A 21,059-nucleotide genomic window follows, 5' to 3' on the forward strand; every position below is an offset into this window, starting at 1 on the left:
ATAAAGAGCATGAAATCACTTTGTGACTCTGAGTATATTCCAGTCAGGGATGCTTTAGTGGAGATTCTGGCATTGCGGGGGCTTGGACTGGATGACCCTTGAGGCCCCTTCCAAATCTATAATTTGATGATTGAAGGAGCAGGAGACGTTCCTCACCCCACCCATGAGATGTGCATTAGCCATCCACAGCCCCCTAGAAGAAATGCTGCCACTTTTCTGCCTGGGGAAAAAGCTTTTAATCATCGTGCAGGAACAGGACAGTCACACACACACCCTTTCACCACCGCAGCCCTTGCCCCGGATCACATGGACCCGGCCGGGGCCACGTTCATGAGCACAAAGCCCTTGATGTGCTGGAACTTGTTGCAGGAGAAGTCGACGTGGAGCTGCATGGCCCCCGCGCTGCGTGGGGTGAACTCGAAGAAGATTTTGGACTTCTCTCCAGGTGCCAGCGCTGCCACACTGAAGGGAGAGAGAGAGAGTCACACACACGTGCAAGGACGCAGCCCTGGAGTGACCAGCCAGAGGCCTGCAGGGGTTACGTCCTCCACAGGGCCACGGCTGAACTGGCTCCACCTGCAGCTGGCTTGGCTTCTCAGAGGAGTCGCTTGGGTGGGACGTCTCCTCGCCTTCCCCTTGCCAGGCAGGAGAGTGGGCCAGCCAAGCTCCTCCCACTTGCTGGTTGCTCCTCCCCCCGCCAAACTTACTTGATCTTGACAGCTTGGCCCATCAGTGTCACCAGCAGCACACAGTTGTCCACTGGCTCTGGGAGAGGGTTGGCGTAGAAGATCTCCACGGTGGCCGGTTTGTTGGCTACAACGCTTGGAGGGGCCTGCAGCCAAGGAGAGGAGCTGCTCAGTCTCTGGGAACGCACTCTGCACCAGCACTTATCCTGGCAGGTGCAGGGCTCCCTCATTCCAAGCAGAGCCACAGACCCAGGGGGCTTGCTGAGCCAGGACCCCCTCCTCAGGCACAGCCACCACCTCTCCAGAGCCCCCCTTCTTTCTAATACGGTCAAACATTGTACCTATTTAGGCCTTGGAATCGTTGCAAACAGGATACTCACAGCCACATTCCAAAATGGATCAGGATCTCAGCAGGAGCAAAGGGTTGAGCTCTCCCCCCCCCCCCATGATCCAGTTGCAGGGGGAACCCAACAGCCCCGCAAGGTTGCATCCAGCTTGGCCCTGAATGCCAACTGGGAGGCAGCTGCCTTGGGATAGTAAGGCTGCATCATTAACCCTTTGGGGCTCAGCACCTCCTCCCCAAGCTCCCTTATGAGCTGTTGCATTCTGGGATGGCATCCCATGATGCAACAGGGCTGAACCAGGATGGGGAGGTGAGGCAGGGTTTGCAGGTACTGCAGTATGGACTTGGGGCCAGATGAGGGGAGACAGGGGACTGGCTGCCCCCTCCCATTGCCCAAGGACAGGGTCTGTGCTGATGTGGCTCCAAACTCAGCCCCTCTTATTTGGGGTCTTGAGGCTAGAAGAAGCCTCTCAACTTGGACTTGCATCTTCATTGCCATATGAACATCAGAAGAACTGGATCAGGCCAGTGGCCCATCCATTCCAGCACCCTCTTCTCACAGGAGCCAACCAGATGCCTCTACTGGGAGCCCTGCAAGCAGGACCCGGGCGCAGGAGCCCCTCTCCCCCCCCCTCGCAGTCTACAGCACCTGGGATTCGGAAGCATTGCTGCCTCCTACTGTGGAGGGCAGGCAGAGCCATCTTGACTGGTAGCCCTCAGTTGCCCCCTCATCCTCCAATAATTTGTCCCATCCTCTTCCAAAGCCATCCCTGCCTCAAGTGGGAGGGAGTTCCACAGTTTAACTCCGCACTACAAGAAGGAGGACTTTCTTTCATCTGTCCTCAATCTTCCCACCATCAAGTTAGCCTCGGCAGCAGCAGCAGTGATTAAAATCACTTGTGGGTGTAAAAAAGAAAAATGGTGTAAAAAAAAAGGTACAAAGATGGTGTAAAAAAAAAAGTACAAAGTGTCTACATTAGACACAACAATACAGTAAGAGTAAATTTTTTGAGGTCTTAGAACTAAGGAAGGAAGTCAATATGTGTATATGTATGTAATGAGATATGGTTTTTTTCTGTAGATGTATGCTTTTTCGTTTTTGTTTTGTTTCCTTTGCTTTTTTTCTTTCTCTTTTTTGTATGTTTCGTTCTTTTTTGTTTGTATAGTACTATTTTGGACTTAATGTCTGTAATTTTTGTTATGATTCTACATTGAAAATAAAAAAGTAAAAATAAATAAAAAAAATAAAAATCACTTGTGGGTGGGGGGCTGCGGTTCCAGGACGGGGGACCAGCAGGGAGTGGGGCATTCCATCTTGGCCGCAGCCCTTGAGTGCAGAGGGGCTCCTTACCGTGATGGAGACGTTCTGGGTCTCCAGGGTGATGGCCTTCTCCACCAGCAGCTTCACGCCGTCCACAACGTCACATAAGGCCGTGACCAAGAGCTTCTTGTCGTCCGTCAGGGATGCCCCATAGTGGCCGTACGTGATCCGCAGTGGGAGGTGCTTCTCTGAAAGGCAGAGGGGTGGGGGGAGTCAGGATCCTTTCCTCAGAGGCAACCCACCACCACCCGGCCTCCTGCCCCCTGAACTTGTTCCTTGCAAGAGGGGAGGTCCTGCTCCATGGATTCAGCCCAGCGATGACCACAACTCTTCCCGCCCCTTTTCCAGGGCCGCCTCTGCAGCGGAAGGTGCAGCTTCCAGAGGGAAGCAGCTTGGAGGACATTCCTCCTCCTCCTCCTCCTCCTCCTCCTCCTCCTCCTCCTCCTCCCTTGGGAGCCCTCAAAGGGCAGAACATTCCCAGCCAGGACTCCCTTGGCTAGAAGGCCAGAGCTTAGAGCATAAAAGAAGATGCAGACCTCCCTCAGCCGGCTGAAGACTGACCTCTTTGCTTGACCCACAAAGCGAGACCCTTGTTTATGGCTCCAAACACCTCAAATCCCTATCTCGTTTGTCTTTCTAAGATCTTCTATGCTTTATAGAGTTCAGACTGTATTTTTGATTTAACGATACTGCTTAGTTTTTTTTATTTAAAAAAATTGCAGACCGCTTAGATATTTTGAAACATCAAGTGATTTATAAATGCTTTTAAATGGACAAGACAAGCAAACAAACAAATCCTGGGCCTCCAATTTAGCTCTCCAGCTTGCCAAGTGAGAGCAGCCTGCCTTGGCCATCCTCGGCTGGGGGGGGGGGAGACGGCCCATGCGCTGGGGCTCCCTCCAGACATGCTGCTCCAGTTGCCCCCTGCCATTGCCTTCCTGTGCTGGCTTCCCTTCCCTGCTCCACTCTGGACCCCAAGGGCAGGTACAGACTCACCTGAGCTGGGCTTCCTTCCTTTGCTGGCTCCCTGACGGTGATGCTTGGAGGCCTGGGCCTCAGAGGACCCCCCCCCACCTGGTCCAGGGGGCTCTGGCTTTGACAGCGGGGCTGTGGGTGCTCCTGCCCGGAGACCTGCTCTTGGCCCTGGTCTCATGATGGGCCCTGCACAGCATTTCTACTGCTGGGCTGCATTTCTCCGCAGCTGCCTCTAGTGGGAGCCTGAGCGAGGGGGAGCCTTGCAAGAGCCTCGTGTCTGGAAGCCCCAGGGGGCCATTGCAGAGTGGGGTGGGGGTGCCAGAAGGTGGAGCGGGTGGGGGCCCCTGTGCCCGCAAAGGGCAGCCCAGTCAGTTCCACTCCTGGATGGCAGCGGAAGCTGTGTAGATCCACCCAGCAGACAACCCCTGTTCTCCCTCCCTGCCTGGATGGGCTTTGAGACACGGAGCAGGGGAGGCGACTTACCTTCCTTGTTGCCAAGGTTGACAGTCATCACTTCCTTCAGGATCTCTCTGATGGCCGTCCGGGTGTACAGGACACTGGAGACGCTCAGGTTGACGGTTATGGTCTTGGGCTCCGGGGCCAAGTTGGCCAGGGTGAGGATGAGGTTGATGTCCTTGCCAAGGATGGGCGGCTGGGCCAGCTTGAACTTCCCAAAGAGCCCGGGGTGCGTGATGAGTTCGGAGGCGGAGGCGTCGTCGGTGGTGCTCATGCGGCTCTCGCTGGGCGTGGACCCATACATCTGGGAGCAGGCCTTGCGGTAGATGTTTCTCTCCTCGGCAGAGCCTGCAAGGAAAGGAAGGGAGTGGTCAGCCCCCAGTTCCTTGGCACACCTTCTAAGCCCCCCTGCCAAAATGCAGGCCTCCAGCTCACCTCCAGATCTTTAGGTCTAGTCTGACACACTGCCCACCTGCTGTGCCCCTTTTCTGCCAGCGCACATGGAAGGAACACCTGCAGGAATGGCGTTGCAGGAAATGACCCGACTCGGCTGGCGCTTCCTGCTGCACACAGCCTCCCTAGTCTAGCTGGGCGGGCGAGTGGGAGACAAATAGCACTGGCCCTTTGAGCAGTTGAAAGCAGTTGACCAATTGACTGGCCAAAAATTAAAAAGCTTGTTCATCCTATTGTGAGAGTATCTAGGTGGCCGCTCTTCTGATGCTCTTAAGATGGACTAGTGGTCTAACTCAGAACAGAGCACCTTCCAGAGCTCCTACATGGGCTGCTTTAGGATGTCCAACGGACACAGGTGACGGTGGGAGTGATCATCTGGCAGAAGCCCAAGGAGCGCTGGCAGGTTTCCAGCACGTGGAGCTGGGCCAGGAGCCAAGGGCTGGGGCTCCTCATCCCAAGAGAATGTGCACGGAGCGCATTCCAGAGTCCAGGCAGCAGCTGCACCGCGGCAGGGAGGGCGGGTGTGCCTGAGGACGTATGGGGTGCTGTGAATGCAGAGAGGGCCGCGCGGAGTCAGACGCAGAGCCCCAGAAGTCGCCTTCTGCAGAGTTAAAGCCCAGCACAGGGCGGTTGGCTCTGCTGGCACCCACAGGGGGCCTCGGGGAGGGGCGTGGGGGGTGCCTCAGGACCCCCAGCTGCTCTCTCCAGTGCCAAGGACCAGCAGCAGCACCTTCTGCGCACACAGCATGTGCTTCCTTCCTTCCCAAATGCTGCTTCCAGCCAGAAATCCTGAGACTGAGGGAAGGCAGAGCACAGGCAGGAAGGTTTCCATGTGGGACGGGGAAGAGCCTCTGCCAGCGGGTGTCCCAAGCACTCCCTGGCATTCTGGCGGGGGGAGCGGCCAAGGGTGCAGGTGCCTCTGTGGGCTCTCCCAGCCCCTCATTCTGCCTCCATTCTGCGCCTCCTCGTCATGGCCACTGACAGACCCCCTCCTCCCTGGGAGTTTCGCCACCTCCGCTATGATTGCTGCCTCTGAGAACGGACTCTCTTTTCTCTGTTCTAGAAGGGAAAGGGATTGCTGGGGGAGGGCGGTGGGCTGGCACGAGGCAGACAGACTCCCCTCTGTTCTCTCTGCTGGCAGCTATTCATAATTTTACACACCTGCTGTGCATCTCCTGCTTGTCTTTTGCTCCACGGTCAAGAACTGGGGCCTCCTTCAGACCGGCAGGATCCAGCCCCTCCACAAAGGTGGTCCTACTGGCCCTGATTGGCCTTCTGAATACCAGCTGCTGGGAACCCCAGGAGGGGGGAGGACAGGGGTCTTGTGCTCAGGTCCTGCTTGGGGGTTTCCCATGGGGCATCTGTTTGGCTATTTGGACTAGGTGCCCCCCTTTTGGAGGGCTGCTTCAGCAAGGTAGTTTTAAGTTCTTATTATATCACTCATTCCCATATGGAGCAGGGTGTGAGGGTGTGTGGACAGACTAGATGTCCTTCAAGGTCCCTTCCAAATTTGCGATTCTGCAATGGAGTTTAAACACTGGCATTGTGATTTTGGTGGTTGTCCTTTTACTCCCTTTCCTAGTTGATCATCTTTTGGTCTTGCTTTCTAGTACAATGGCAAAGTTTGCATCCTGGGGGCTCACAGCTGATGACCCTGCATCGATTTGCCCTTATTGATACTCCGTTGAACCTGCCATTCTGCCACCCTGTTTGGAGAGACCACCTGTATGCTAATTTGGTGGCCTCTTTGCTGGCCTGGCCAGTGGTGGCTTCTGCCTCTCCCCGCCTAGTGTGTCCCCTGAGATCAGAAATGGGGAAAGGGGGGAAGCCAGCCGGAAGGGGCTGGTCCAGGAGGGAAAGGGACTCACCTTCTGGGTACTTGTAGTTGTTGGTGATGTCCACCCGATAGTTGCTGCCCACGGCTTTGGTGCTGATGTGGCTGCCGATGGACGTCGTGTCGCAATAGACCCTGACTTGCCTCCCGTCGGGATAGAGGACCCATCGGTTGATATCGGCATTCACCTCGGAGAAGACGAATCCCGTGTCGTAGTTCAGCCGCACATCTCCTTGCTTGACAGCCAGGACAGAGGCTGGTCCACATTGGTAGATCCCTGGAAGGAAAGCGGGATGCAGCAGCTGCTCTGGAAGGCGACCAGGGTAGGGTGGGGGCAGGAGAGGGCCTTACCTTGGCTTTTCTCCTGGGGGGTTCCATCTACCACCTGCCACCCGCAGTAGGCATTCCCCAGATCCCTCCGAGTGAACCAGCATTCATTCCAGACATGGTAATCCCTGAAGGGGGAAAGGAACAGAGGAGGAGATAGGAAGCTGCCTCATACAGAGTCAGACCACTGGCTCATCTAGCTCAGCACTGTCCACACTTCCTGGCAGCAGCTCTCCCGGGTTTCAGGCCAGGTTCTCTCCTGCCCGCTCTGGAGGTGCTGGGGATTGAACTGGGCACCTGCTGCATGTGGGGCAGATGCTTTGGCCCTGCTGAGCTGTGTCCCTTCCCCTGAAGGCGCTGGAGGCTCGCCTGAAGAGGGGGCGGCAGGAGGCAGAGCCAGGGCTCTCCCCACGCAGCTTCTATACAACACGAACCTCATGCACAGATGGCAAGCCAATGGGCTGAGCTCACAAGGGGGGAGGTGGCAGGGGTGCCAACTTGAATAAAATATGGGGGGGCAAGTAAGCCCTTCCCCACATTATCACATGAGGCAATTCGTGGACACCATTTGAATGGCAATGCCATATGTTCTAGGGTGGCTGAAGGGATCTCGGCCCCTGGGAGTTGGCTCCTCAAAGACGACGCTGCCCCAGAGCCCAGAGGCAGAAAGGCAGGCAGGAAGGTCCTGTCCGGGGGCTTCTGGCCAAATCCGCTCAAACTGGTCAGCAATGGGTCCTCTGGGACCTTTAGGGGGAATATTTCCTGGCTGGTTGGTGATTATTGGTAAACATGATGTTTATTCCCCCTCCCATGTTTTAATATTGCTTTATAATGGAGACATATTTAGCTATCATAAGGGTCCCCCAAATAGACAAAGAAGCAGGGCAAAGACATGGGGACGAATGAAACCAATGGCTGCTCCTGGCATGATAATGGGCTGCCTAGCCAAGCCGAGTGACCTGGGCTCTGCCCTTGTTGATCTTGGACTGGATGAGCGAAGAGGTGCTCCCTGAGCCATAACTGCCTCTGCAAACAGGACGGTGAGCAGCATTGCCCAAGGGGCAGGTGTTTGCCTTGGCTCCCACCACCTTCCAGCTCTCCTGGGAAAGTGACTTCTCTTCCCCGAAGAGCTGGGGAGGGAGAAATGGCCCCTGGGCCAGAACAGTCCCTGCCCCCCGGACGGGAGCCCAGGCTGAGGAGGGCCACGTTGGGCTTTGCCAGAATCCTGGCCCAAGATCTGGCATTCCTCTGACAGTTCCATTGCCTGTAGGGGGCTGGTCCCCAGAGCCAAACACAGGCATGAATAGACTCAGAGAAGTGTAGAGTTGGAAGGGATCGTAAGGGTCATCTAGACCAACCCACTCCCCAGCAATGCAGGAATGTCAGCTAAAGCATCTCTGACAGGTGGCTACCCAACCCCTCCTTTAAAACTTCCCATGAAGGTGGTGGAGAATTGAGTTTAAGATTGGAAATGTGAGAAATGGAGAGAAACCCCAGATATCCGTTGTCTGTCTCCAGGGCCTGGCAAGACTGGCCCCCGGTGGGGAGCGCTTTAGTTGAGATTCCTGCATTGCGGAGGGTTGGAATAGATGACCCTCAGGGTCCCCTCTCACTCTACAGTTCTGTGATTCTATGAAGGGAATCCTGGGATCGAGCATCCGAAGGGCCCCCTCCCTCCTCCCCGCCCACCAGAGGCGCATTTACCAAACGGAGTCTTGTCCCCTCTTGATGCTCTTCCCAGAGGGGTCGTAGTATTTGTCGATGCTGAAGTTCGTGTCTGCGTCGTGGGCGGAGTTGAAGTTGGTGACCAAACGGGTCGGGATGCCCAGGCACCTCAGGACTGCGAAAGAGAGGAGAGAGGGGCCGGTGGGTCTGGGCTCTGCTCGGCGCCCCCCCGGACCCCCATTTCTTCCTCCGCTTTGCCACCAGAAGCCTACCTGTGCCGCCCACCCCGGCGAAGACCCAGCACTGGCCGTACTGGACCGGCCGGAAGTTGTCCTGCGCCCACTTTCTGAGGATGGCCACGCTGCCGTCCCACCGAGAGGGGTTCTCGTGGTGGGCAAACTCCTCGCTCCACTTGCCCTCCAGCACCCCGTTGTCGTTGTCGTTCCCGTTGACCTAAAGCGCCAGGGAGGCGGAACGGGAGGAGCAGGCGGGTGAGGGGGGCCTGGGAGCTGGGAAGGGCTTTCAGGCTCCCTGAAGGATCTCACCCCGCCTGGGATCAAGTGGCAGAGGGCTTGCGCTTACCATGGAGCTGATCACCCGGCCCACGTAGCGAGGGTCGCTCCTGCGCGACGTGTCCCCACCTGGGTCCTGGCGATGGTAGAGGCTCAGATCCAGCAGCATCAGGGCCAGGTTGAGCATGTTATCTTGGAACTGCAAGGCAGAAGGGAAGGTCCTCTAAAGCGCCAGGAAGCAGAGGAGCATCCACACAGAGACAAATACGCGCAGTCACCCAGGGTCCGATCAGCACCCAGCCAAGGTGCACTCCAGTTGGGGCAAGAGGTGGAGAGGGAAACATGGGCCCTCAGACCGGGGCAAGTTAGAACCAGAGGGTCTTCTTATGCACATGAAGATGCAGAAGTACCAACTGGTTCCAGGGCAAGTGGGGACCCCCAGCGCTCCGCAGCCAGCAGGAGCACCTGCCGCTCCTCTGCTCATTCTCTGTGATACAGATTATCTCAGGCCTCAGCCCAGCATCCTCTGAGCAGAACCATCTCCATGCCATGGGGCACAGATGGAGCTGGCCTCAGTGGCTGCCTCCCTCTTTTCTACCTTCAGCCCCTGACACTGGGAGGGAATACCCGAGAATGCTGACCCCAAGAGAGTCTTGTCTTGTTCTGCTCCTGGTGGTGGCAGGAACCATTCCCTTCCATCATGCAATGCACTCTCTAGTTTGGGCTACACACACAGTCACAGAACATGTGGACAACCTTCAGCATGTGTGAAATTGGCAGCCCAACCTAAAAAGTGCAGGTTCCTGCTAGCTAGCGGGAGAAGGGGCTAAGACTACAGAGCTCTATTGCTGACAGTTAAGGACCAAGACCATAGAAATGCAATTGGTAGAGAGGGCTTTGTGTGATGTCATTTCCTCTCCCAGAGAAGAAGGAGCATATAGTACTTCCTGCTCCTCTCTCTCTCTTTCTTTGACCAGCGATGGGTGCAGACCTGCCTCCCTTGCTCCAGCTCAGAAAAGTAAATAGAAGTGACTTGCTTGCATAGTCTTTACTGTTGCATAGTCTTTACTGTTGCTGTGAACCAATGCCTGTCTAAAGTAAGTGAATCTTATTATTAAGCTTACCTTCCAAGCTGTTGCCTGGTTATTTATTAAGCAGGGTAAGAAAGGGGAGCCAGCTTACTTCATAGCTGGACTTGCTCAAAACAAGGTTCTATAGCCTAATTGATTTGATTTATTATAATTCCTATGTTTTTAAATTTTCTGCCACGCATGGGGTGATTTTGCTTACCCCCAAAATGGAAAGTGTAATGTTGGTGGTCAACAAAAGAGATTTAAAGACTCTCTCACTGCAAATCTTTAAAAAATGTAGTATAAACACTGACAACTGGGAAACACTGGCCCATGAGCGCTCCAGTTGGAGAACAGCCTTTACCAAAGGTGTCATGGGCTTTGAAGACACTTGAACTCAGGACACAAGGGAGAAACATGCTAAGAAGAAGGCATACTTGGCAAACCATCACCATGATCAACTCCCACCCAGAAACCTACGTCCCCACTGTGGAAGGACATGTGGATCTAGAATTGGCCTCCACAGTCACCTACGGACACACTGTTAAGACCGTGTTCATGGAAGACAATCTTACTTGGCTACTGCCAAAGAAGAAGAATATTTTGAAACCCTGTTCAACCCACACACGTGGGTGCCTAGATGGATAAATTACAATTAATATATCTTCTCCTACCTATTAAGGCTCATCCCACTCGACGGTGACTGTGCAGCCATACAGCAATGGCCTAGGAAGCGGCTCTCCTCAACCTCCCCTGACCCCATTTCCCAGGACTACTTGCCCTGCTTATCCTCCCATGAATGTTTCCATCGCTCTGAGGATCCAGGCAGAGGATCCAGGCTGCCTCCCCTCCCTTACCATCACTTCCTCTCCTGGCTACCTCTCCAGAGCTGGTGCTTTGAAGGTCAGGAGCAAGACCTTAACACTGACCTGCCCGTAGTACCATCCTCGCGCTTCGATATAGTTGGCGTTTCCCACGAAGATGATCCCATTTTCGTTCAGAACGTATTCTTGCCTCTCGCTTTCATCTGCCATGTAGACAAGGTCTCCTGTTGGGCGGAGGCAAGAGGTTGGCGGTGAGTGCTTCAAGCAAAGCTGGATTGGACTTTGAACAACCAAGTGGCAAGGGGTAAATGCCCCCCTCAAATGTCTTTGGGGGCCTCCAGCTTTGCTCTAAAATTAGAACTTGATCATATAAATCAGTTTCCCTCTGGTGTGTGCTGGGCAACAGTTGCTTGGAAAATAATTATTTTGCTGAATAGAACATCCTTGCAAATGTAAGTTTATGAAAGAGCTGGATTGCAAGAGAGGAGATTCCAGAAAAAACATTAAGAAGAACTTTCTGGGGGTAAGAGCTATTCAAGAGTGGAACAGACTCCTTGGGAAGGTGGTAGTCGGATGCTCTGACTGTGCTCCTGCATTGCGGAGGGTTGGACTAGTAGACCCTTGCGGTCTGTTCCAACAATCCAGTTTTATTATTTTGTGGTTCTTGCATAGACACTGCAGACCATGGCTGTGACCCTGAAGGTCAGAGACCCTGCCCCAGGGGAGGGGGACACTCTCCCTTGAGAGGGAGAGCTTTCCAGCTGAGCAGTGCAAAGGAGCCTGGGCAAAAGGGTCACATCCTGCTCTGCTCTGCTTGGGCAGTGAGAGGGGAGCCCCCTCCCTGCCATGTCCCTGCCCCACAAGGAGCTTTTTTGCTGAGCCCCATCATTGCTCCTGCCTCCTTGGGCCAAAAGAAGGAGCTGCCATGGAGCTTCCCAAGCCGGCCATTTTGCAGCAAGGGATTTCCTAGCCCTTGGCTCCCTTCCAAGAAAAACCTGGCATCCTCTGGGGTCTCCCAGCCTGGCATGGGCAAGTTCCAGGGCCCTCCAAGGCCAGGGATTTGGCCTGGCTCGAGGCAACCCCCCCCCAGCATCTGTCCTAGGAGGGGAGGGCTGGGAGGGCTGTCAGCTAGGCCTTGCAAAGCCAATGGGACCATGTTACCCCCTTCCCTATCCTTTGGGGGTGGGGTAGTGCAACCACTAGTCCAGATCTGCTGCTTGGTGGGGGGGCCTTGAAAGGGACCCATGGAAATGGGGGGGGGGCTCCCCTGTGCAGCTGCTGCTGTAGCAAAGGGCTCTGGCTGCTGCTTGCTCTGCTGACGCATAGAAGGGGCAAGTCAGGACTCGGTCGGACGCAGCAGCAGTCAGATCTGCAGGTGCCTCTGGGAGGCTCACTGGGCCAACGTTCTTCTGGGCAAAGAGGGATCTGGCCTCCTGCCCAGCTGTGCTGGATCTTGCCCTTCTTCTTTCAGCCACGTTCCCATTTTTAGCTAGTCCTGAGTGCTGAGTTTCCACCGCCCAGCTGGATGATGGATGAGCAGCCCAGAGGCCCTGGGTGATGCAACCAGAAGAACAGGAGGAGAGTCCCTGGGAGGCAGGGAGGGAGGGAGGGAGGGAGGGAGAGAGAGGCCTCCTCCTCCTTCTGCTGCTGTTGTGAAGCACACTTGGCCCCATGTGCTGCGGGGGGGGGGGGGAGACTCTGTCTCCAGGACCACCATTACAAACTCTTGCAGCATCAGCCCGGTCCATCACCAGCCGGTCAGTAGAGCATTGCTGTGCCCCAGTCGGGCTTCTGGGTCAGGCATCTCATTGCCCAGATGCCAACATCTGGGGTGGGGAGGAGGTCTGTGCAAGGCTTCTGCTTTGAGCTACAAATAAGCCCAAAGCCCCCTACAATTCTCTGAGTCTATGATTCCCTGCCTGCTCCCTTGGGAAGCTGTCCTAAGGGACGAGTCCTAAACCGCAGAGCTGTCGTGCGGAAGGGAGTCACGTGGCACCAACTGCATTGTCTGCCTGTCAACGCTCAGCAGAAACACCCCTGTGGGGCAGAGGCCCATCCCAAGGGCGGCAGCAGGGCCTGCGCAGGCAGGCAGGAGGAGCATCTTACCTTGGCACCAAGGGTTAAAGAGCAGGACAAACTGCCCCAGGAAGCGGGCATAGGCCTGGTTGCCACACATCATCTGCAGGCTCAGCTTGTAGCGGCCGATGGCAGCGGTGGGGGGGCTGGCCAGGGTGAAGTTGGCGCAGTTGCCATTGATGGAGCTGAGCATGGCACTCCAGGACCCTCCAGTCAGGGCGCTGGAGACGGGGAAGACGGCCCGGGTGTGCTGGGACTCCGAAGGGGCTCTCCCTGCCAGAGGGAACAGAGGCAAAGGCAAAGCTGTCATTGGAGATGACTCATACCTGTGAGAGGCTACCCAAGCGGCAACGTTCTCCCTGAAGGGTTTGGTCAGCATGAAGATCCAGCCAGCTGGCCAACCTGATTCCAACCTCTGGAAGCAGGCACTGCACAGACCTCCTGGGACAGGAGTGTTGGTGCGTGTGTGCGCCCGCACTGGACCCGGTCTCTTCCGCGCCACAGAACAGCTCCTGTGGTGGTGGTGCCATCTTGGCTTCCCACCAGAGAGAACGCTGTGGAGGGCATAACGTTGCACAGGGCAAGCCAGGGGTCTCTGGCAGCACCTTAAAGATGGACAAGCTTCTTGTGGGAGAGAGATGTTTGCATGCAGGGGTAGGATGGTGGGAAAGAGAAACCCCGCAGTCAAAAAGGTCTTGGCAGGCAAGAGGCCCAGGAGATCTGCCGCTTCTATGTGCAGAGGCCAAAGGTGCGCAAGGACCGAAGGGGAGCAGAGGTGCCATCATGGAGGCGCCTTTTTGTCCTGCAGCCAGAGATCAGGCCAAGAGGTGCCCATGCGAGTGATGCCAGCTGGCCATGGAGGAGGATGGGGAGAAACAGTGGTGGGGGCGGCCTTACCTGTCTCTACAACGAAAGCAAAGTTGTCCCCGGACTGAAGGGGTCTATTGAAGTAGACGGTCAGCAAGAAGCCCTGCCCCCGGCGTACAGCCAGCTCCGTGCAGGCAAAGCGGCTGGTGTGGTGGGCCGGGCCATTGGCCGGGATTTGCCAGCTCAGCTGTGTTGGTGTCAGATCTGTGGAACAGCAAAAGGTGAGTCTACAAGGGGCCTGCCTGGGCCAGTGGAGCCTGGCCTGACTCTGCTCTCCCCCAGCCAGCCAGACGCAGCTGCTGCTCGTCCACCTTCACGTCTCCAAGCCTTCTCCTAAGCAGACTCTGCTTCTTGGGTGGCCGCGACAGGGTGCAATATCCATGCTGACCAGAGCAGCTATCGTCATTTTATTGAGTAACACACCTACATCCCATTCTCCAGGTAAGTTTCTTCAACCCACCTTACAATATCCAATTAAATCAATGTCACAAAATATGAAAACTGCAACAGAAAAGGAAAAGGGGAGAGGGCAGCATCAAATGAAAAGTCAAGATTGTGTGTGAAAGTGATGAAGGGGGGCGGGATGTATAACATCAATCAGTCATCACAGATTAGGAAGCAGCATGGGCGTGGGCGCCAGCCAGGGAAGGAGCTGCATGTCTCCCGACAGGGACATCAAAGAGGAAGAGGCCTTGCCTTCATTAGACACACAAGGTGATTTGCAACAAGGACAAAACACCCTGACGGCGGGCAGCCCTTGCCACCCAAGTGCAGAGGAGCTCAGCAGAGCTGAGGGACTCCCTTTCCAAGGCAGCTCCCTGCAGTCCTCCTCAGGCACATCCTGACCACCCAGCCGAGGGGCTGGAGGGGGCTGCTGCTGCTGCTGCGTCCTTGGGATTTCCAGCACCACCACCAGCAGGACAGCACAGGGTAGAAGTCAGTGCCAAGACTGAGTCTCCATGCCCCAGTCCAGAGAGAGTCTTCTAGAGTTGCCCATAATCCAGCTGGGGCTTTGGGGATGGAGCGGGAAGCAGCTGCTTCCGGGGTTTTTGCTCTCTAGACTTGGCAAATCTGAACCTGAAGGATGAAGTGAGAAGGATGAGTCACCATTAAAGGGAGGGAGGGAGGGAGATCAAAGACTCGGTTGCTCCCATTGTGGTGAGACCAGGAAATGCTCTCAGGTGTTCCAGGCATTAAATGCCAGGCAGGCAGAACCTGCCCTAACATTGGGGATACGTGGCTGTTGGGTCTTCATGAGCCACTTGCTGCCCAGTTCTTTCACAGGGGTTAATGCCAATGGCGGGGGGTGCTGGGTACTCAGTTTTGCAGTTCTCACCTGGGTTAGACCACAGGACACAGATCAAAGCGGCAGGTGCACGAACACACACACACACCACCCCATGACTAATTGGTTAAGGAGCCTCAAGGAGGGTTGTAGTGGGAGGCCAACCAGAGCAGGACTCTGAGGGGCTTGGAAGGGCTACCTGCTGATGGGCTTTTGGTGGAGGATTGTTGCAAACCGCTCAGATGCTATTTATGAAGAGCAATATATTAATATTTTCTACTCATAAATACATGAAGTGGAGAGATGGAAGAAGAGGCTGGTGCAGGAACTCCAGGATGCTCAAGAATGCGCTGCATCCGTCCACTCAGAGCAGATTGCCACCTTGAGAGGAGGAGCCATCACTTGGGACCTTCAAGGCCCTCTTGCACCCTGAGGGTAAAGCTGCTGGGGAAGAGGAGCACCCCATTTCTCCTGGCACCCAGAAACTCACCATCTCTCCCTTGGAAGGCCCCAGGCAGCTGGGCTGGACCCCTTGGATGTGGGAGACAGCAAATGCACAGTTGCCTTGTGTTCTTCTGAGGACTCCAGTCTCAGCAGAGCAACAAGCCAAAGGCCACCAAAGAGAAAGCTCCCTCCCTCCCTAGCAAGGACCACAGCATGGAGGCTGCAGGGCAGAGAGCAGAGAGCAGGGCTGGCCGGGGCAGGTGCCACCATCCCAAACTCACCTCCCATCCTTGAGTCTTGTCTTCTTCAGCACGGCCAGGAGCTCCTACTGCACATTCCTCGCCGCTCTCCTGCTGTCCGCTGAGCCAGGTGTGATGTGAGGATGTTTCCGCTGATCCCTAAAAACTACCCAGGTGCAATTAGCCAGTTCCTGTAATCGGTGGCAGCGCAAGGGCAATTTTCCTCTCCCGTGGGAGGAGAAGGCATCCTTGTTTACTCAGAGGAAGTGCATTCACTTGCTTGCGCAGGGATGACATGCAGGACTTCCTACATGGAATTCCAAGGTGAGGAGTCACCCCCAGAGGCGAGGAAACAGGTGGGAAGGGAGAGAAACTGCAGGAGGAAGAGAGAGCCTCTCTCCCCACACCCTTCCATTAGGCAGAGCCCTGCGTCTCCTTCATTGCACAAGCCCAGCCACCTCCCATTTCCCAATGGGGTTCCTGCCTGTGTGCGGACATCCCTTTGGCCTCCTGCCCTTCCCCCAGGAAGCTGGCATGGCCCCATTTGCTCCTCACAAGGTAACTGTGCTTCCAGCATTGCAGGGGGTTGGACTAGACGACCCTTTGGGTCTCTCGCCAATCTACAGTTCTGCTCCAAGAGCCTCTTGAGGCAGCTTCAACTGAGAGGGAGGGAAGGAGGGGCTGCTAGGCTGCGTTGGCAGTAGCCTTGCTTAACCAGAGAGAGACCCAAAGGCACCGAGTTCCATGGCTGAGAAGGGGCTGACCATCCCCAGGGACTCTTGCAGAAACCCACCGCTGGCTCCCTTGGGCCTCTTGCACAATGCCTCATTGGCATCGACGTTCTCCCCTCCCCATTTTTGTTTCTCCTGGGCTTGAGGTGGTACCTCAGACAGTGGAGGAGCCTTTCTTTCTCCTCAGATGAGCTTTACTGAGGTTTCTAGAAATTGTGTTTTGGCTGAGGAAAGTGAAGTACCTTTTGCCAGTGGAGTATTGATCTTCTCTGAAGGTCTCCAGGGGCCCTTGGTTGCTTTGCATCAAGAATGTCTTCCAGGCTTGGAATTCAAAAAGACTCAGTTAGGAAGATGTGAGACAAGAGCACCAGTCATCTTCTGGAGGGAAGATGTGGCTACGTCACCTCTCAGCAAGGCTTGTCTAACGGGTGACATGGCCATGGCCAACCTGGGGTCATACCTTCCCCACCCCACTGGGTGCCCCAAGGGGTGCTGAGCTCCCCCCTTCTCTATCTGCTGGGGACCTTCTTGGGGCCCTTCCTGAGTGCCTTCCATCCTCTCAGGTCCTCTCCATCACTGGTTGTCCAACCAGACATCCCCTTTCCCCTCATCTCTCAACAGACCTCACACCTTCCTTTGTCCTCTCAGGCTGACGCCTCCCCACCAGCAGGACCTGGAGCAATCTCCACACTGCAGAGCCACAGAAGACAAGGAGCTGCGCAGCCCCCCTGCCCCACAGACGCACCAGGGGAGCTTCACCTCCCCCTGCCCCATTTCACCTGAGAGCATGAAAGAGCCCTGTGGCTGGATCTGGCCAAAGGCTCACTCCCACAATGCCCACCAGCCTGTTGGGTGTGAGCTGCCCCTGGGCCACCTCTCTCAGTCTGGCTTCCTCAGGTCGCAGCCCCTGCTTCCTACCGTGGCACCTACTCCTTGTGCTGCTGCTGCTGCGATACCTTGGGAACCACCTGCCACTGCCTCCTCTTGCTGCTCAGGCAGTCTCAGGCGGTGGCGTTGCCTCGGTCGTGCTTCACTCACTCCACCCCTTCATTACAAGCCACGGTGCCGGGTGTTTGATCCCCGCTTCCTCCCAGCTCTGGGCTCCTGCAAACTACCTGCTCTGAGCCTTTTGCCTGCTCAAGAACTTGACCTCCACACCTTTACTGCTGGCAGCCATGCTTGTCCCAGCCCAGAATTCCCAGCCCAGGCATTCTCCCCGCTGTGTGCAGATCCGTATCTGCCTGGCTTGACTTTCCAGTTTGGAGATTCATCTGCTGAACTGCAACTTTGTCCTTGTTTGCTTCCTGGATTCTTCACCGGGAATCATCACAAGCCCAGCCTGAACTCCATGATGGCTTCTGGAAGTCTGCCACAGGGCTGGAGTTGAGCAATGCCACTTCCCCGCCCAACTTAATGGTCCTGATGTTGCTCAATGTCCTACTCAGGAGGAAGTAGCCTGCTCCAAAGCCTTCTTTGTGAATCACAGAATGCTGGGAAGATCTCTAAGGCTGTTGCTCTGCTTAATTTCCCCTCAGCATCCTCCTCCACCCCAGCCGAGCACTTCCAGCTCCCTTCCTCTTCTTTGGAAGGCTTCTGCTTCTGCACCACCTGTAGTTACAGGGATCCGCCTTCTCCCCACCTTGCTCCCCTGCAGTGGGCAGATGCCTGACATGGTTGCCTTACTCTTCTCCTGCTGCTGCAAGTTCAGAGCATGTTCAGAGCAGGTACAGAGGCATTTCCCAGGGGATGGACAGCAAGCACACAGGTCCACAACAACACCCTCTTCCATTCGGAGCCTTATATCCAAAAAATCAGCTTTATACTACTACTACTACTAAAGACCCTGATGTTGGGAAAGATGGAGGGCACAAGGAGAAGGGGACGACAGAGGACGAGATGGTTGGACAGTGTTCTCGAAGCTACAGACATGAGTTTGACCAAACTGTGGGAGGCAGTGGAAGACAGGAGGGCCTGGCGTGCTCTGGTCCAGGGGGTCACGAAGAGTCAGACACGACTGAACGAGTAAACAACAACAACTACTACCACTACTACTAATTATTTTTATTATTATTATTTCATACCCAACCTTTCCCCCCTGACAAGGACTTAAGGCTGCTTACAGATAAAATAAGAACAGCTAAAAATATAGGGGAAATTGTTTTTTTAAAATAAGCATTAATAAAAAAATTCTCACATAACAGAAGATAATTACAATAAAAACAGCACGGTGCCAACCCGTTCATTAAAAGCAGTCTGTTCCCCAGAGCCTGTCGAAATGAGAAGCTCTCCACCTGCTGGTGGAAGAGCAACAAGAAGGGAGCCAGCCTGACTTCTCTAGGCAGGGAGTTCCAAAGTTGCCTCTCTTCCAAGCTAAGCAGATTTGTTTTCCCGAAGCTGCTGGTTTCAGCCATGTTTGTTGCAACTGCAAACTCTTGTTTTACTGTAACTTAGAAGTGTTTTCCTGTACGTAAACTTTTTTGTCTATCTTACTAAAAAAGCTGTGTGGTTTATTCTCTGCAATGGAAAGGTCAGAAGACCACAGATAAAAGCGGTAAAAGGTATGATTGCCTTGTTTCTAAGCTTTATTAAGCTGCAAAACATATAAGCGTTTTACTCTGTTACAGAGGCTTCACAGCCTGTGTACTTTTGCATTTTAGCCTGCAGATTTAACCCTCAATCCATCTCCCACAACCACTGCTGAGAAAGCCCCCTCCCCCACCCCACCAAGGGTGCCTGTGAAGGTGGCAGGACCAAGAGAAGGGCTGTTTTATGTGAAGGGATATGACACTTCTGATAGCTTGCACCTAAGCTGTGCAGGGCTTTTTATCTTATAGCCAGCCCTTTGAAAAGAGAAAAGAGATCTTTCATTAGTTGAAAATTGGATCTTATTTGTTTACCCGAAGCATGTATTAGGGAAAACAATATAAAATATTTGTTTCAAAAAAATTTAGCTGAGGAAATTGTCTGCAGAACTGAAGAAAAAAATGGAGTTATTCTACATGTACATAGACATTACAATTTTGCCCAAAACTGATATTTTCTGCTGAGCAAGGTAGATATGTTGGGGTGGATGTTAGCATCCAAGGGAATAAAACTATGGTTTTAGGCATTTATGCCCCAAATGAAGACAAATCAATATTTTATAAATGATTTATGGAAAAGTTGGTGGGTTTTTCATATGAAAATTGGTGCGTTGTGGGAGATTGGAATGGAGTGGTCTTCACAATACAGGACAGAGCTTCAGAGAAAAATATTAAAACTTCCTAGGGTAAGGTACCTAAACATTTTTTTTAAAAATGATGCATAATTTGGAGTTTGTTGATATTTGGAGAGATAAAATGGAGATGTAAAGCAATTTACATATTTCAGCAAAGACACAGATCTTTCTCAAGAACAGACATGATATGGTGGACAGACACCGGTTACTTGGGTGCATAAAGCTGACATATAGTTAATAAGGAAAATCCTGGGGTGCATGCTGACTCTGCTGCCCAGCTCCTTGGGGTGTCACTCCCCGTGGGTCCCTCCAGTCAGTAAAGAAGGAATTTCCAGCCAAGTTTAAAAACCAAAACTGCGCCAGTAGACCCAATCTTTAAAGATTTACCTTGAAAGAGTCCTTAAACCTCTTTTGGTGACCACCAGCACTACGTTTTCCATTCTTAAGTTCGGAATAGAGTAGTTGCTTTGGAAGATGATCATCAGGCATCCGCACAACATGACCAGTCCAGCGAAGTTGATGTTGAAGAATCATTGCCTTGACACTGTTGATCTTTCCTTCTTCCAGTACGCTGGTATTAGTTTGCCTGTCTTCCCAAGTGATGTGTAAATTTTTTGGGAGATACTGTTGATGGAATCTTTCAAAAAGTTGGAGATGGCTTTTATAAGTGGTCCGTGTTTCACAAGCATACAGTAAGGTTGGTAGTACAATCGCTTTGTAAACAAGCATTTTGGTTTCCCTTCGAATGTCCTGGTCCTCAAACACTCTGCATTTCAATCGGGAGGAAGTTGCACTCGCAGAGCTCAGGCGATGCTGGATTTCGGCATCAATGTTGGCCCTTGTGGAAAGATAACTGCCCAGGTAAGAGAAGTGATTGACACTTTCCACCACTGAGGTGGCTTTGTGGTGGTGCAGAGGGATTGTTTTGTGCTTGTTGGTGCAGCACTTTGGTTTTTTGGATGTTGGGCGATAGGCCAAGCTTCTTGTAAGCTTCTGCGAATACATTTAGGATGGTTTGGTAGTCATCCTCTGAGTGTACACACATTACGTTGAACAAAAATTAGAATTAGAGCAAAAGAGGGAGCTTTGGGGGTTTAGGTTTATGTTGCATTTGTGCAAACAGTGTAGGGGAACGCTCAGGCTCATCATCCTGACTCGAGGCCATGGTACCACTTCTGGGGTGTCACAATCCCCCCCTCCGGCTTTAACATTACCAAAGACTTTCTCAATCATAATCCAGTTATTATGACTTTCAACAGGGAAAAAATGTTTGTGTAGAGACTTATTACAACAAGAAAAGGTTGTACAAGACTGCAAACAGAAGTTAAAATATTTATTGGAGAATAATTTAGACAAAGACATAGAGATGCAAACAGTTTGGGATTCAATTAAGCTTTCATAAGAGGCTATTGCATACAACATACAGTTGAAATCAAAATACTTCAACTCCCAATGCAAATCAGGTTTATTATCAAAAATTACAGACTTTCGACTGTTTGCAATGAGCAAATCAAACAAAAGCAATTGAAATAGCTCAACACAATGGATGCTTCAAGTGGTTTCCCTCCAATTCATCTGAAATTGCAACTCCAGTCTCACTATCATTCAACCCCCTGAATAGAATCCCTCACAACAGCACAAATACAACAGGTGTTGATTAGTTGCACCAGGTGTGCTTGAGCTGGAACACCTGAGAAACCTGAACTGGCTAGGGGTTTGCTGAGTATCAAATGT

General features: G+C 53.4%; 1 protein-coding gene and 1 long non-coding RNA gene across 5 annotated transcripts in view; one reads left to right on the forward strand and one right to left on the reverse strand.

Moving 5' to 3' along the window:
• LOC310764831 overlaps window positions 1-21,059 on the forward strand; it is a 90,753-nt gene that overhangs the window by 65,932 nt on the left and 3,762 nt on the right. The gene's annotated exons all lie outside the window — the stretch shown is intronic.
• On the reverse strand, window positions 213-17,460 carry LOC310764502 (protein-glutamine gamma-glutamyltransferase E-like). Of its 4 annotated transcripts, none has more exons than XM_083618621.1 (15): window positions 17,039-17,460; window positions 16,351-16,429; window positions 15,420-15,536; window positions 13,440-13,613; window positions 12,573-12,815; window positions 10,572-10,690; window positions 8,643-8,771; window positions 8,333-8,513; window positions 8,100-8,235; window positions 6,420-6,523; window positions 6,103-6,345; window positions 3,809-4,129; window positions 2,381-2,538; window positions 708-832; window positions 213-462 (listed from the first exon to the last, which is right to left on the reverse strand). In XM_083618621.1, the coding sequence occupies exons 3-15, from the start codon at window positions 15,424-15,426 to the stop codon at window positions 303-305; spliced, it is 2,100 nt and encodes a 699-aa protein (XP_083474747.1). In that variant the 5' UTR covers window positions 15,427-15,536; window positions 16,351-16,429; window positions 17,039-17,460; the 3' UTR covers window positions 213-302. The 4 variants fall into 4 exon arrangements, with proteins under 4 accessions (XP_083474747.1, XP_083474745.1, XP_083474748.1 ...); XM_083618619.1 differs by having other exon boundaries at window positions 15,420-15,543; XM_083618622.1 differs by lacking the exon at window positions 17,039-17,460 and adding an exon at window positions 16,888-17,023.

This window comes from Podarcis filfolensis, assembly GCF_964270895.1.
Source record: "Podarcis filfolensis genome assembly, chromosome: 6".
Lineage (NCBI taxonomy): Eukaryota > Metazoa > Chordata > Lepidosauria > Squamata > Lacertidae > Podarcis > Podarcis filfolensis.